General features: G+C 35.0%; 1 protein-coding gene across 1 annotated transcript in view; it reads left to right on the top strand.

The window, feature by feature from the left end:
* CFAP47 (cilia and flagella associated protein 47) overlaps positions 1-16,217 on the top strand; it is a 281,878-nt gene that overhangs the window by 89,044 nt on the left and 176,617 nt on the right. Inside the window, exons 34-36 of the mRNA XM_061378057.1 lie at positions 1,837-2,032; positions 14,296-14,393; positions 14,609-14,725. Coding sequence (XP_061234041.1) covers positions 1,837-2,032; positions 14,296-14,393; positions 14,609-14,725 — 411 coding nt within the window. The remainder of the gene's footprint in view (positions 1-1,836; positions 2,033-14,295; positions 14,394-14,608; positions 14,726-16,217) is intronic.

The raw sequence follows: 16,217 nt of genomic DNA, 5'->3' as shown, positions 1-16,217 counted from the left end.
CTGTTTCCATTCTGAGTAGATGAAATGGCACTTTCTTTATGTATCTCTGTGTTAGGGAATTAGTCATTACTGAGAGTGCTTAAGGGACTGAGAAACTGGGCCCAATCGTATTTTAAAATAATATTTTACTGGATTTGCATTAATTGATTAATTGTCAATTGACATTGTCAATGATAGCCTTTTTTTTTTTCACCAAACAATTAGTCCTTAAACTCATCCTAAATTATCTGTGAATATAATGGCACTGTGGAGCTGATGCAGTGTAATTAGCATTTATGACCATGATCCTTGGTAGTCTAGTCACTGGCTAAGGTGATCAGGTCTGAGACCTCTTTGATGATGGAGGATGAAAGCAAAGCTGTTGACTTCATCATCATCCCAAAAATAAGTTCTGTGTTCTTCCTTCAAATATGTTTTTCTATGCAGCCATTTCAGTTGTGGGGGCAGGGAATTGGGGAAAAGGAAAATATTGTGTGGAATTTTTACTTTTAACTTCTTTATATTTCTTATATATTTTAAATACAGATTTTTTTAAATATATGTTCATACAAGACTGAGTATCAAAAATTTTGTTGTAGATATTAAAATGTTTATTTTTTCAGGGGAAGCAGTCAGTGTAGTTTGGACCTGATTAAGCAACTGGCTCATGAAAGATACCATTTCAAGATTGTCTGTAGGTTGCACTGGAGACCAATATAGTAGTTCAGGGATTAGTGCTTTGGATAGAATATACACAATAATTCTTGGAATCCAGATGAGTCCTGTGATTTCATTCAATTCCTCAAAACTTGGAAAAATATCAGAAACTAAAAATTATTTAGAATCATAGAATATCTTGAGTTGGAAGGGACCCATAGCCCAACTTGCTACTCATACATAAAACCAAACCATGCAATTAAGTGTGGGGCTGCTCTCCAGCCTCTCATCCCCCATTTTAAATGTTTATATAGGATTACTCCATCGTGGGTGCGAATATGGTGCTTGCTCTTGTTAAATTTAATACAGTTTATGATTGTCCAGCTCTATAGTCTATCCAGATCTCTCTGTAAGGCCTACCTTTGAGAGAGTCCAGAGCTACTCCTAATATAGTATCACTAATAAACTTAATGTACATTCAATCCCTATGTCCAGATCATTCATACAAACACTAAAGAGCACTGGCCCTAAAATTAAGCCCTGGATGACCCCCTGCTGGTGACTGGCTGCCGGCCAGATGTAACCTCATTTACTAAAACTCTTTAGCCTGACTTGTTGGCCATTGTTCAGCCATCGTATTTTGGACTTGTCTAGGTGTATGCTGGACATTTTGTCTGGAAGAATTCTGTGAGAGACAGTATTATAAGCTTAGATAAAATCCAAGAAACCCACATCTACTGGCCTCCCTTGGTCAACTAGATGGGTGACCTTCTTATAAAAGAAAATTAAGCTGGTTATGCGGGACTTTGCCTTTGTGAACCTCTGCTGGTTATGACCAATGACTGCATTGTCTCTCAAATGTTTGTCAGCAACTCCCAGAACACCATTCTCCATAATTTTACCAGGCACTGAAGTGAGACTGAGAGGCCTGTAGTTGCCTGTGTCTTCCTTCTTCCCCTTCTTAAAAACCAGGACAACATTTGCCAGCTTCTAGTTGGCTGGGACCTTTACAGATTCCCAAGACCTCAACGAGTCTGTTCTCTTTTGTGTTATATATTTATGCTAATGTATAATGCCCTAAACCTTTTCTAAATTAGAAAACCTTTTGAGTTTGAAGTGGGGGGGTTGTCACTTAACTTTAAATTGTTCTTTTTATATAGTTCATGCTTAAATCCTTAAAACCACTTTTTCTAATTTCAGGTGTTTGTTCTTCCACATGTTTTTTCACGTAATATCGCTGATCACCTCAGCTTGGAAAATGTGCAGAACATGCCAAGAATAAAATCAGAACCATTATCCAGTAATATATATTCTCCATATGAACGAACAATCCTCACCTGGTTGAATAAACATTATGAGAAGAATCGAAAAACTGTGTGGAAAGACTGTCAAAAAGGTGAAATAATTCTTTCATTATACTCTTCCATTTAATACTGTTTTTGTAGACTTTTAGAATTGCTATTCGTAGACATATCATGATAAATTGCCACTGAAAGTATTTTTTTTGGATAAGTTATTGCCTGCACATACGTATTTGCTTTCCTTGCTTTTCTGTGTTCCAAGAAAAGTGTCTGTTTTACTAGCACTTTTGTGAAATGCCTTCTGTATTCTGTGTGTCCTTAGAGTTTCAAACTAGGCATAAAGGGTGAAGCATGATGAACCTTCTTTCTTTCCATTAATGATCTCAGGAGGGAAGTGCTAACTTATCAATTTCTCTTTGTTTTTGTATTTATAGTCACATGCAGTTGTTAGTGTTCATGCTTATAGTGGTGTGTTTGAGAGCTAGCTGTTCAGAATTTTTAGAATAAATTTTGTATTGCCTTTATTCTAATGCCATTTAGGAAAATAATGGAGACCAAGTTACCAGATTATAAATCTTGTCCTGCTTGCAAGGTCAGTTTGACGTGATTGTTTAAGTTAGGCAAAATGACCTGTTCTGTTTAACACTGACCTAAGCAGTTCTGGTGTTCAAATCTAATATAACTGTTCAACCATTAGTTATTATTAATTCTATATCTTTGCATAATTTGTGTCTTTTGCTTCTTGACTCTAACTTCATTGTCTCTTTCAGCATTAACTTTGGATGGATAGTTGACACTAAGTAAAGGCATTCTGATGATGGTCAGGCAAGGACTCCAGAGTGGTTCATAAACCACACATGGAAAAGATTGTCTAACATCATTTTTGTCTTGAGTGATTTCTGAGCTATCTGAATTATGGATAACCTATTTGTATATAATCTTCCACAAGTCTCATTTGGTCATATTCTCTGGCTTGCAAATGCTTTGAATATCCCCTTGTTTTTCTCATTTTAGTGTGCAGAAACAATTTATACTAGATATTCTTAAATGGGTTGAATAATTCTGCTGCTAACATATACCCCTTGCAGCCAATAGAAATAGATTTCTAGCTGTCAAGTCATAGTTTGGGTCTGATTTTATGATTAACTCAGGGAGCTTCCTGAGCTAAGGTAACATGCCTGACAGTAAGTAGGTGTATTTGCAATGTATTGTTTTCTTACTTTCTGTGTCTAGTGCCTGCTTTAGTGCAGCTCTCTTGCAGTCAATTGCAAGTACTCTACTCTGCTTGGTGTTATCCAGGTCCTGTGTATATAGATGACAATTTGCAGAGAGAGTGGCTAGCTTAAAAATAAAATTTAGTGGCCAGTCTTGTATCTCACCATAAATGCCACATGGATATGTTCCTCAGCTCTACTGTCCATTCTCTTTGTTTGTAGGCTATAGTAATACGTAGATGTTTAGGCAGAGCAAGCCTTGTTCTGGCCTGTGGGGACTGAGCAGATCTGGTGGACACTTCTGTGCAAAATCCTCTAAATATCTTGGTCCAGGTGAAATATCTACTGATGATGCTTTTTAAGCAGTTATTGAAGGTGTAGTTTTAGGTGCCAAGAGTATGTTATAATATTAAAATATTAAAGTAAGTTTTTTTAAAAAATGGGGTTTCATGTGGTTATCAGCAATTGTTAAGTATTTTTTTCCAGTTACTTATTTTAAAATGGTCCCCAAAGTTAGCATCCAAAAAGGGCAAGTTAATTACAATATTGGGGTTCTCAGTACTAATAATAACTTCTATTAAGGCATGCTAATAGGACAGACAGCTCAGGAAGTTAGTGCATCCATTTGTGCAGACCTGTTTGCAGATTAGACTCTGAGTCACAGGTAAAGATGAATTTTGTGGTTACTGCCGAGGAATGTTTATCTACATTAGTGTTCTCCCTTACAATTTCAGTTAATTATGTTTTTCTGCTTTCAGAGAAGTACAAGATTGGAATGAGAAAGTAGAGATTATATATGCTTTCTGTCTGTGGGAAATTAGATACTACCTTGCTATGTTGACTTGTATATAGTTTTTTTGGTTCATGAATAGTATTCCGTTTGCTAGGGGGCACACAGAAATACCTCAGTATATGCACATAAGAAAGCCCTCTTCTTTTGCTTCTATTTCCATTTCTCTTAAAACCCTACATTATTGAGTGTTGTTAAAGATAGAATAATTAAAAAAAGGGAAAATTCTGAAAAATTATGAAATTCATAGTCATTTAATAGAACGAAAGTTCTTAACTGAGTGATCTTATCCTGTTCTGTTCCACAATGACTTGCCTCAGTATGTCTTTGAATCCTCTGTTCTATCATTTCCTTTCCTTACTTTTTTGCCTTTACTGCCTCAGAATGAACTGATGTCTGCTACTGTGCCGTTCCCTCAGAAGAAAGAGTGGGATAGAGAATCTGATGACAGAGGACAGAAAAGGCTGAGGTTCTTAATGAGTTCTTCACCTTGGTCTTTATTGATAAGACTAGCAATGAGCAATCCTAGGCCCTCAAGATGAATGGAAATCTGGAGCAAGAAGGATTTACCTTAGGTGCAGGAGGATTAGATTAGGGAGCACTTAAATCAGATAAACACAAGTCTATGAGACCAGATGGCTTGCACCAAAAAATGTAAGGAAGCTAGCCAATGTTATTGCAAGGCCATGCTCAGTAATACTAGAAAGGTCAGGACAACTCGGGGGAAGTTTGAAAATAAGCAGTGAGAGAGAGATAAAACAACTCCCCCCCCACCAGCAAACAACAGTGATGCACAATGCAATTGCTCACCACCTGATGCCTGGCCTGTGCCGGAGCAGCAAATGGCCTCTTCTGACCAGCTCCTCCCAGTTTCTGTACTGAGGATGATGTTCTGTGGTATGGAAATATTTCTTTGGCTATTTTCAGGTCAGCTGTCCTGGCTGTGCTCCCCCCATGTTCTTGTGCCCCTCCTTACTGGCAGAGCATGGGGAATTGAAAAGTCCTTGACTTAGAGTAAGCACTACTTTGCAACAACTAAAACATTGGTGTGTTATCAAGCATTGTTCTCGGACTTCAGCCAAAACACATCACTGTACCAGCTACTAGGAAGAAAATTAACTCTTGTCCCAGCTGAAAACATGACAAGCTGCTTCCAGCTCAAGCTAATCTGTTTGGTGATCCTTTCCTACTGAAAAAATGAAGATCTGTCCAGGCCACATTTCTCAGTCTTTCCTGTGCTACCTAAGCTATTTAAAGTGAAATGTGACAGTGAGCAAGCTGGAGTTTGTGCAGTGCAGAGAGGCTTTAAATATACATCTTTATTACTTCCTTCTGAAGTTGAAGATACCTGTCATTCATCAGTACTCTTGCAAGAATTAAGATCTTAATATCATAGAGAGAATATTAGCAAGGAGTTTACTACCTCCACATCTTCTGCCCTTACTGCTACTACATAGTAAGCGTTTCAAAAGCTGCTTGACATATGTTTTGGGAAGCACCCTTATGTGTTAACATAAAATGGAAAGCAGTGTTGAAACTTGAGACAAATGCTGTAAAATTGCAAAATGGAATTTTGCCTATTTTGCTAAGTCTTTAATTATACATGAAATATGAGATTCAGTGCCCAATTAAGGTATTATATGGGCAATAGTAATGATAAGAGGGGAAGCATGAATTGAGTGTAAAAAAATTTCAGTTTACCTTCTACCATGTCTTCATATTTCTTTTTTTTCTTTTCAACATTTCTCCCAAAAAACTACCGATAGCATGAAGAAAAAAAGAGAAAAAAAAGGAGGAGTCAGGAAAAAACTTAAGAAGTTGCTGGAGTTTTGGAATGCCGTAATTCAAAACCTATAAAAGTAGAAGGAGAAGTCCTGTATTAAAAAGATTCAAAGAATTCATATTTGAAAACCCCCTAAAAAGATATTTCAAAAGAAGAAAAAAAAGTTGAGACTCTTACAGCTACATATAATTGCATATATATTTGTGTGTATGAATACTGTTGTGGTTTAAGCCTAGCTGGTAACTCAGAACCATGCAGCTGCTCACACACTTCTGATTCTGTCTTTCCCCCCATTCCCAGAATGATGGGGAGAATTGAAAGACTGCAAATCCCATGGGTTGAGATAAGAATAGTCCAGTAACTAAGGTATAATACAAAACTTCTACGACTGCCACCAATAATAGTAGTGGTAATGGAAGTAACAAAGAAAGAGAATATAAAACTAAAGAGGGAAGAAAATAAAAAAAACCTAATAAGCACAAGTGATGCACAATACAGTTGCTTACCACCCACTGACCCATCCCCAGCCTGACCTGAGCAGTGATCTGGGCATTCTGGGTAACGCCCCAGTTTATGTACTGGGCATGATGTGCTGTGGTATGGAATACCTCTTTGGCTAGTTTGGGTCAGGTGTCCTTGTCTCTGCTTCCTCCCAGCTTCCTGTACCCCTCTTCACTGGCAGAGCATGAGAGACTGAAAAGGCATTGATCAGGGTAAGCATTATGTAGCAACAACTAAAACATTGGTGTGTTATCAGCATTGTTCTCAGACTTAAACCGAAACACAGCACTGCACCAGCTACTAAGAAGGAGAAAAATAACTGTTACAGATGAATCCAGGACACATACACATAAATGTGTGTGTGTGTGTGTGTGTGTGTGTGTGTGTGTGTGTGTGTAGACAGGTATGCTTATAAGTAAAAATGTATATGTGTATATACATATATGCTGACCCTCAAAAATGAGGGTCCTTATTACATAAATAAGAATAATCGGGTGAATATTTTAGAAAGAAATTTTGTTTCTTTATTTGCATTACATTTTGAGATTCCTAGACAGCTATTCTAATTTCAGCTGAACAAGGCACTTTGCATTGTTTGTATACTAATCGGAATAAATAAGCTTTCTGATTGTGTAATTACTGCTACTTCTGCAGTGCATGCCAAATGTGTAGATTGAGTATGGTATAGCTGTGGATTTAGTAATACAACTTGAGATATTTTGTGAGGAGAGAAGGTATTTCAGACTCATTGATTGAAAAAGGTTCTGGTAATTCATTGTAAGGATCAAACAGTGAATTTCATTGAGAACAGTATTTAACTTTTTTTTTTTTTAAACTAAATAAGATAATGTGAGTTTACAGTATTTGTTCATGTATGCTGTAATGAATTGTTGTGATTTATTTTATTTTAAACCAAAGTGATCTATCAGTGAAATGCCATGATAAAAAAACTGTCAAAGGTGAGATGTTAACCAAGAAGCTTTTACTACAATTCAGTGATTTTAAAACTTATTCTCTTTACAAATACAAACTTTCTCGTGAAAAGAAACAAAATGGAGACTGATAAAAGTAACACCATTCTTATGTGATGCATAAAACCTAAGGAATTTTTCAATTTAAGATATTATTTAGGATAAGATTTGGCATAAATAAAAAAGAATTGCATAGATAGCGAAAGGCGGTTGAAAAATTTTGTGAGGAGCAGAAAGATAAATGTTCATGCCTCAAGGTAAAAGCCTCTGCAACAGATGGGAATAAATGATACATGTTCCCAGTGTATCTGTTTTTCTGTCACTGCCCCATGTGGTGCTTCTTGAACTTTTCTGCTTAGAATTATTATGAATTGACAGTGGTATTAAATTGATGTGTCCCTGATCATTCAGGGGTTCTCAAAAGAATAATTATCAGTTCTGTTGAGCAAGTGGTATAGCATCTTGCCTGAAGTAGGAACTGTAATTTGCCTGCAAGTCTCTAATAGAAGACTCCTTGTTCTCTATGTTAAGATAAATGTAGCCTCGCATGGTGTATGTGCTGAAGGTAGATGCATTATAATTCTGTTTATCCTAAATACATCTTAGAAAAAAACATAATAGCCTTTTTCCAAAAATACTCAAAGGCATATTTCCTCTCATCTTTCTTATGATCTGTATTGCATACTCCAGTACCATAATTTTAAACCTTATCCTACTTCTAATGTGAGCACTTACAGAAAAGGTTATTGCAACATCTTTCTTCTGTAAATGTTTGTGTTATTCAGTACCAGATGTAAGCTATTGAAACACAGCTATAGGCATTATTGTAGCCATAGATTAGTTCCACCTCCAGAGATTTTTCAGATCCCAGAATAGGAAGTTGTAATACAATATTATAAACCATTATTACTGCAGTAATTTGCATTAAAAAGGACATACTGTGACAGCTTAAAGGTCTGTCTAGCTCAGTATTCAACCTCCAATAGATGTTTAAAGATGAGTAACAGTGCAAACATATGGCTGTACTTTCTTTATACATAATCTGTGACTTCCTGATTTGAGATTCAAGATGGCTCGAGATGGAGGTGGTATTTCTTAAAGGTTGTGGTAGATTTTTATTCTGTGAATTCATTGAATTGTATTTTGAACCTGTGCAAACTTTTTGCGTTACACCCTACTGAAGCAGTAAGTTCAAAATCTATATAGTAGGTAAAATATTTTGTTTTGAGCTTGCTGCTTAATGCTGTAATTTGGTACTTCCTTTACTGACAAATTTTTGTGTTTTGCTGAGCTATTTAACAATGTCTGGTTCCCATTCTCAGTGGCATGCCTACTTAACAGACTGTTGTCATATAACTATTCAATTGTTTCTTTTAGTAACATAGTCTAATTTATGTATTTCATTTAAAGTGCCATTTCATACTTTTGATCATTAAATGTCATTCAAGATTTTTTGTGAATACATTAGCTTTATTTGGAAAGTCTTACCGAATTTAGCCTATTTCTATATGTTTTTTCCTCAGTAATTCAGAATTTGAAAAAAAAAAAAGTGGCTATATGACAGGGAATTTATCATCTCTGAAGATAGCTGTTGTGCCTCCTTAGACATGTATCAGTTGACTTTGCAACTGACAGCAAGATTTAACTTTTTTATTGCTTGTGAAAAAAGTAGAACAGCTTCACAAGAAATAGAATCATAGAACAGTTGGGGTTGGAAAGGCCCTTAAGATCATCTACTTCAAACCACAGTGCTTTCTTTAAAGATTTCCTGCTGTTCTTATTTTTTTTACATAAAAAAAACTTAGTAGATTAAACCAAATTTGATTCTTTAAGAGGTTTAACACTTGGTATAAGACAATTTTGATCTTTCTGGATAGTCTTCTTATCCAGATAATATTAATACATCATACTTCTGTGTTACAACATTTTTTTATTTTCTTTTCTATTGGTATTTTTCTTTAAAGATTAATGGTGATTTTTCATGGTAATTTTTTTCCACAGAGAAACTAAATACGGGTGTGTGGTGGAAGAGCTGTTTAGATGTAGGGTTTTTTTTGGGAGGGCTGAACAGTGTTTTACTAGAAAGAATACATTTGGCTGTCTATACAGTATAAGACTGTATAATTTCTTTTCAGAACTGCTTTTCAGAAGAGGAGCCAAACAGTTTAAAAGATTTAATTTTCACTGTTAGAAGTGGGATACATTTGCGATATCGAGGCAGTTTTGACTTACTTCATAACCATTGTGAGCAACTGTGTCAGAGATTGTTGGGAACTTGATACAATTATCCATTGTCTGGGGTGTTTCTTTGAATGAAAACGCTACCATCTATCTTCAAAGAGATACTCTGTTACCAACTTACTTACTAAGTCAGTGAGATAAAGCATACTGATGGATCAGTTAATAAAAGCAAAACATGAAAAAAACCCATTTCAGTAGTTTTCCTACCACTGAAGGTAGGAAAGGGAGAAAAAATCTGTTTCATTCTCATGTGCAAAGACTAAACTAATTGACTATTTGATTATATCTGTAGTATACTGGACAGGTGTTTGCCTGGACTGTTGTAAAATCCTCTGAAAATCGTCCATTTTCCACTTAAGGCAATACCTGCCACTATTTTCCACTCATTTCCATTTGAAAGAGTTTGCTATCGTCTAACATAACCCGAAATTTATCTGCTAGATTTTAAGTCCATCCTTTCTTTTCTAAATTGTGGTGCGCAGTGGATTTCTGCTTCTGTAGTAACTTTATGAGTATTCACAAATTATTATGTTCTGTTTCGTTACTCCCTCTCCCCCCCCTTTGGTAAAACAATTACATCATTTCAGTCTTTCTGTGTTCTCTCCTTTATTTTCTAGTAAACTCTGTTAGTTGATATGTGTCTTTCTTGAAGTTTGGTGCCAGTTACTGGTTTTTATGCAAGGTGAGACTACTGGAACTGAATAGAAGTGAAAGGATCAGTCTACCTGCTTAAGATACAACTCTCCTATTTATGCATCTTTGCTGTCATTATATCCAGTTCCTTTTCTGCAGAATTTCCATCTATCCAGTTTTCTGTCTAGTACTTGTGAGATGAATTATTCTTAATTAATTGTAGTACACTGCACAGATCATTATTGGATTTCATACTATTTGTTTCAGATCATTGCTTCAATCGTTCAAGAGATTAAATTATGGCCTTTTCATATCTTGCAGCCTATTCTTCTTTCCAGAATCAATTCTTTAACCTGCTTGATATTACCTCCAGATTGTACTAAGGTAGTTCTATGCTATTTTCCAAGTTCGACAAGAAAATACTGAGTAGTATACAACTGGGGACTTTGCAGTTTGATTTGCAGACAGCTGACGGTTAGGCTTTCTATTAATTAAAAAAAAAAAAGATGGAAAGATTATTGAATTTTATAGTTTGTAATTATGATCAGTAAAATGGTGGATTTATATTAGAAAGGATAACTTTTTAGGAAGAAATAGCTTTTAAAAATGTATTTTGCTGAAGGAGCTCTTTTTGCAGTGACTACGTTAAATATTTTGAAATAACTGCAAGCAATTAACCAAGGTGTGGGGATAAAATTAATGTCTTCTACTGCAGACATTCGTAAAATTGGAGGTCTGAACTTATTAAAATTAATACTGTCCAATTTAGATGTTGAGGCTGGAATTTACTGTGTTCTGTTCCTAACATAAGTAACAGGGAGGTGTTATATATCCAGTCAGACTTCATGTTTGGTACCTGTCCCTCCAGAATTATTGATAATTTTCTGCTTGAAAAAAGAGTTGTTTCAGTTAAACAATAGAAAAAAAAAAAAGAATCTGACACAGTAGAATTTTTTTCTTTACAAACTTGTAAATTAATGTTATAATCTTGATTTGAAAACATACAGAAAATGAAATATTCATTCTAATTCTTTAAATAGTGGGGTTTGATATATTTTTTCAAATGAACATGCATTTAATGAATACTTTTTTCACTGTTTAAGAACACTGTAATTATTAATATATGAAAAATGTATTTTATGTAATTATTTGGTATTAGTAAGATTTCAGTCTATCTTTTTATACCTTGAACACGTTTTGGCATGTGTGTAGGGGAAGATGTTGGCCAAAGTTACACCTGATTAGATCCAAGATCATAACTGTTGTGAAAGCCATCCTATTGAATGTAACTGGATGTATAAACAGAGACTGGTGGGAAGAGACTGAATAGTGTGATGAGGCAGAACACTGCAGATAGATAGAGGTTTAGATAGCAGCAGACATCAGCTTTTAAGCTCATTCTCTTGGTGGTCTTTTAGTTTAAATAATATTTGAAGTCACTCTACAGCATGAATAGAAAAAAATATGGGATTTTGGATCTTATCACACACTGAAGAAGTGGCAAACTAAAATAATTATCAATGTCACAGAGTGAAGCTCAGGTGAATGTAAGTGCTTTTGTTGGTAAGCTAGTTCAGCATTGTCCTAGGTTTAGCAGTAGCAGTCATTTTTTCTCCTTAGTAGTTGGTGCAGTGCTGTGTTTTTGACTTTTGGCCTGGGAACAGTGCTGATAACACCAATTTTTTAGTTACTGTTTAGTCTGACCAAGGACTTCGTGAGTCTCATGCTCTGCCAGGGAGGAGGGGAAGCTGGGAGGAAGCAGAGACAGGACACGTGACCCAAACTGACCAAAGAGGTATTCCATACCACAGCACGTCATGCCCAGGATGTAACTGGGAGTTAAATTTAGTCTGAAGCAAAATATATACAGGAGAATAAAACAATTACACAGAACAATTTTGTAAGCTTACAACTAACTTATTTGCTATAAATGAGGAGTTACACAACCAAATTTGTACCTATAGCTGGTAATAGATGCAATTCTGATTTAACTGTGCATCTTGGGGTATCAGTTGATGTTACTTGAGTTGATGTTGATAAATTATAATCTGGCATTAGCAGCAGCATTTCTAGCAACAGTTTCCCTGTCTTTAATTACAATTTTGCAATCAAAGTTAATATCAAACAAAAGTAAGTGGGTAAAGGCAATGGAGGAGGTATAACCTCAAGTAAAATAAGTGCTAGTAGAAAACCATTTTGAAGATTCAGCATCTTCAACACTACATGGAATGGTTGCCACTTTTTCAGTTTAAAATCAGGATTTTTTTTTTTTTTTCAGTTTCAGTGTATTTTGGATTTGTGTCCTGGCCTTTGGACAATAACTTGCTTGGGTACATCAGCCTGGCTGATGTCTGAAAGTACTTAGGAGTGTAAAGGTTACCTTAAGAAATTGAATAACTTTCAATATACAACAGTCTACTATCTTAGTCAGTGTGGTTTTGATAGTTGTTGTTTGTAGGCCTTATAACATACCCCAAAACAGTTTTAAGTTGGAAATCCTTAAGAACACTGACTGAAGTGTTACATCTAAGGCATAGTGTCATCTAATTTGTAAAGAGCAAGTTTTAGCATTCTTTGGTATCCAAATGCATAAAGAATTTACCCCCTTCTCTTTCTTGAACTTTCATTTTGGTTATTGTATCATTTCTGTAAAGGTAGAGGCCTTTAAAATGTACGTGATTTGTGTCCCTGCTTACATGTGTTGGGTCTTATAGAATGAAGCTGTTAAAAAGGACAGACTTGTAATAAGGATCTGAAATGTGTAACCTGATGAAACACTTAATGCCTCCATTCTTTTGAATTATTTCTATGTCAACTAGTGGTGTTTCCAAATTCTTCTTTTGCTAATGAAGATAGTGGTCTGAATACTGTTATTGCTATGATAACAGTTCAGTGTTACAAACTTTTTTTATCTTTTAAGGGTAGCAATTTTTAAGAAAAGAACATTTCTTTTTATTTTTACGTTAAGATTATGTATTTATAATTTGTAGGAGATTTTTGCTCATCTCAGATTCTGTAGTGTATAAGTTTGTTTGTTTTCCTTTTTTTTTTCTTTTCAATTTAGGAAGCTTCAGACTTGGTTAACAATGCACTCTCTGGATGTATAGTGAAATCAAACCTATATAATTTGTCCTATATGAGCAAGCATGATCCCGGTCTATCTGAAAAAACTTTGTCAGTGGCTGAAGTCCAAAGGGTTCCCTAAATTTAGGAGCTTGGACCTGAGACAGTAATGAAAACAAAGGAAATTGAGCAATGAGTATGTTTGCAATAGTAATTGGAAGAAAACTACAAATAACATGAGAGAAGACATGACTCAGCATTTGAATATTTGTGACAAGATTGCTGTCCTTAAAAAAGGATCAGCTTCTGTGTGTTCATGCTTCACAGAGTGTGTATTATCTGTAGAGCAAAGTGCTGGTAAATTGGTATAGACAGTGATTTAAAGCATTGAGTTGTTGGTATGTCAATAACTTTTTTTTTAGAGAATACCTAAGGTTGAGATTTTTCAGATGACTGTATTCCTTCTATAGTTTGATATGATGATTAAGAACACAAGTCTGTTGTCTAAATGCCATGTTAAATATTTAAGATATAGAACTCTTTAAATAAGAAATACTAAGAAATAAACTATTTACTTTCTAAATAAATTTTATTTTAAATAAAAACAGAAATGTAAAAAATAATCTAACCTGAGGCATAGGCTTTTGGAACACAATCGTAGAAGTAGTGATCTATGCTGCAGGAACTGAGCTGTTAGCTTTCCTTTGTATTGCATTTGTGACAAATAACTTAATATGACCTTAAAGTAAATCAAGAACCTTTTCCTTATCTGCTTAAACATTGCATCTTTAAAGGATTCATGCATATTTTTGTGAGTTTCAGTAGCCCTACAAATGTTATACCTATAAAAATAATTTACATGTTTAGGTTCCTAATCTGTGAGGTTTAGTTTACCTGCTTTCTCTTCCCTTGTGATAACTTTTTCATGCTACATCAGAGTGTATGATTAATAGTTACAATATTCTAGGTGAGATTTTTCATGTTTTCAGCAATGGCTCTGGAAGACAATTATGCCTGGGAAGTTCTACATGTGAATGGATGTTTCCTTTTTCTATTCTTTCCTCTACTCAGTCATTTCAAATTGTCATAATATCTATGTAGAATAAAATTAAGCTTCCCATGGGAGAAGAGTCTAATTCACCTTGCTCTGGTTTTAAATCAGGTGAAGTACCACCAATGAGATGGATAGTAAATTTTGACCGAGATCTTCTAGATAGTCTGGTATTAGCAGCACAGCTGGCAGCTTATTGTCCATATTTGGTAAGGACTTTTCTTAATATTGTGCAATTTTTATACAATTTATAAATGTAAGTGGGTTTATTCAGGCCTTCAGGTTTACTCAGTGGTTATTTCAGTATCAGTTATTTAAATTTTAGTTAAAAATTTAGATTTTATGGGTTGTTGAAAGACTGAAAATACAAACATAGTAATTTTGCCTAGTGGAAGATCAAGAGTTTGATTTCTGTCTTCTCTAGATTGCTACTCACTTTGTAAGGATGTATACTAAGCCAAGAACTCCTGAACAGTTTCTGCACAACTCTTTGATACTTGTGGATGCTATGCACGCTATCAGTCTGGCTATAGACATAAAGGTAAATGATTTTGTACTAGCAGTTCTTATATACTTTTTTTCTTCACTTTTATAATAGTAATATTGTACATGAAATTAAGGTGAGGTTTTAGCAAAGCATTTTTGTTTCATGATGTGCTACTGTATGATGAAAATGAAAATACTACTTCATATAAATACGTTTAATTATAAGCAATTTCCAGAATTCCTTGCTTTGTAGAATCATATATACATATATACAACTAGCTGAACATTATGATTAATTCAGTTCAGATTCTAGCATCACCAATCACACAATGAAAACCTGAGTTTTTTTGTTATTTATTGTTAACATTCTAGGGCAATTTAGACAAAATAAATTTAAGAACAAACATCATGCACTTAAGCTTGAAAATGAGTGGTAAAAAACCCCATGACTGTCTGGTGCATCTATCTAATGATGAAGATCCATGAAGGTTTGATGCACACAGGTCTGTAGCTTTAGGCTGCTGGTGAGAGTAACACTGTAAGCTGTCAGCTTCTGACATCCCATTTTGGGAATGTTATCATGTTGTTAATATTAGCTTCTTGTTCAATCTAGGATCCAATTTGAATAATTTTTTATATGTTTAATAGCATGCTTTACATCTCTTTTTTTCATTAGCCTAGAGCTCCAAATTTTCTATATGTGGTGCCTTTTACATATGTTAGATATTATTTCTTTGTCATTTTTGTTGCTCCTAAACCCACTTTTCTCCTGCTTCCTGTCTGCCCCTCTTTAACTGACCGTTTGTGAGTTATTTATAGCTGTGGGTTTTGGAATTACTCTACAAAGATAAAACAAAATAGTCGTAGAGGCCTGATCAGTTAAAAAGTTGCTGTCACAGCTGAACCAAATAAAGCAAAACTCTACAAGCTGGTCAACATGCCTTCAGATAGAGGAAAGCTTATCAAACCCCAGTTCTGAGACCCTATAAGTTCAGTACAATGGTTATGGCCAGATAATAGTAATGGCAGGGCTATATTACAAAGTTATATTCTCACAGGAATTCATGCTTTCATATTCCGTTTACTGGTTGCATGTGTTAGTTAGTGGGCTATTACCTTTTCAAAATAGATTCCCTCTTATTTTTCTTTTCTGTTTTGATTGCTGTGTCATGAAAAATCCTGTCCTTACCAAAATTAGTAAAAGCTCTTTAAGATACATTGTTCCCTGAAGAACTTGCAGAGTGATGCATCTTCCATCACAAGCAAAGTGAATGTCAGGGACTGTGACAGGCTAGTGTTGGTGTAGGATATAAGGACTGTCTAGAAGATCAGAAGAGGATACAGTAGAATAGACATAGTATTTGTTGGTATGTGAGAAAACTTTCCAAAGGAATTAATAGTATTAGGAATCAGAGGTAGAGGTATAGTGTGAGTAAAGTAGTATGAAAGGAAGCTCAATTACACCTTTTTATTTTTTTTCTCCATTTCCATTTGACTGTGATATGATTATAGGGAAAATTAACCCTCCTATTTCCAGTTGTATTGAT

This window comes from Neopsephotus bourkii, unplaced genomic scaffold, assembly GCF_033783945.1.
Source record: "Neopsephotus bourkii isolate Nb327-2 ecotype Australia unplaced genomic scaffold, CSIRO-AGI_Nbou_v1 NB_1763, whole genome shotgun sequence".
Taxonomy (NCBI): domain Eukaryota; kingdom Metazoa; phylum Chordata; class Aves; order Psittaciformes; family Psittacidae; genus Neopsephotus; species Neopsephotus bourkii.
Note: the sequence above shows the minus strand (reverse complement) of the source record. Positions and strands in the feature narration are given on the sequence as shown.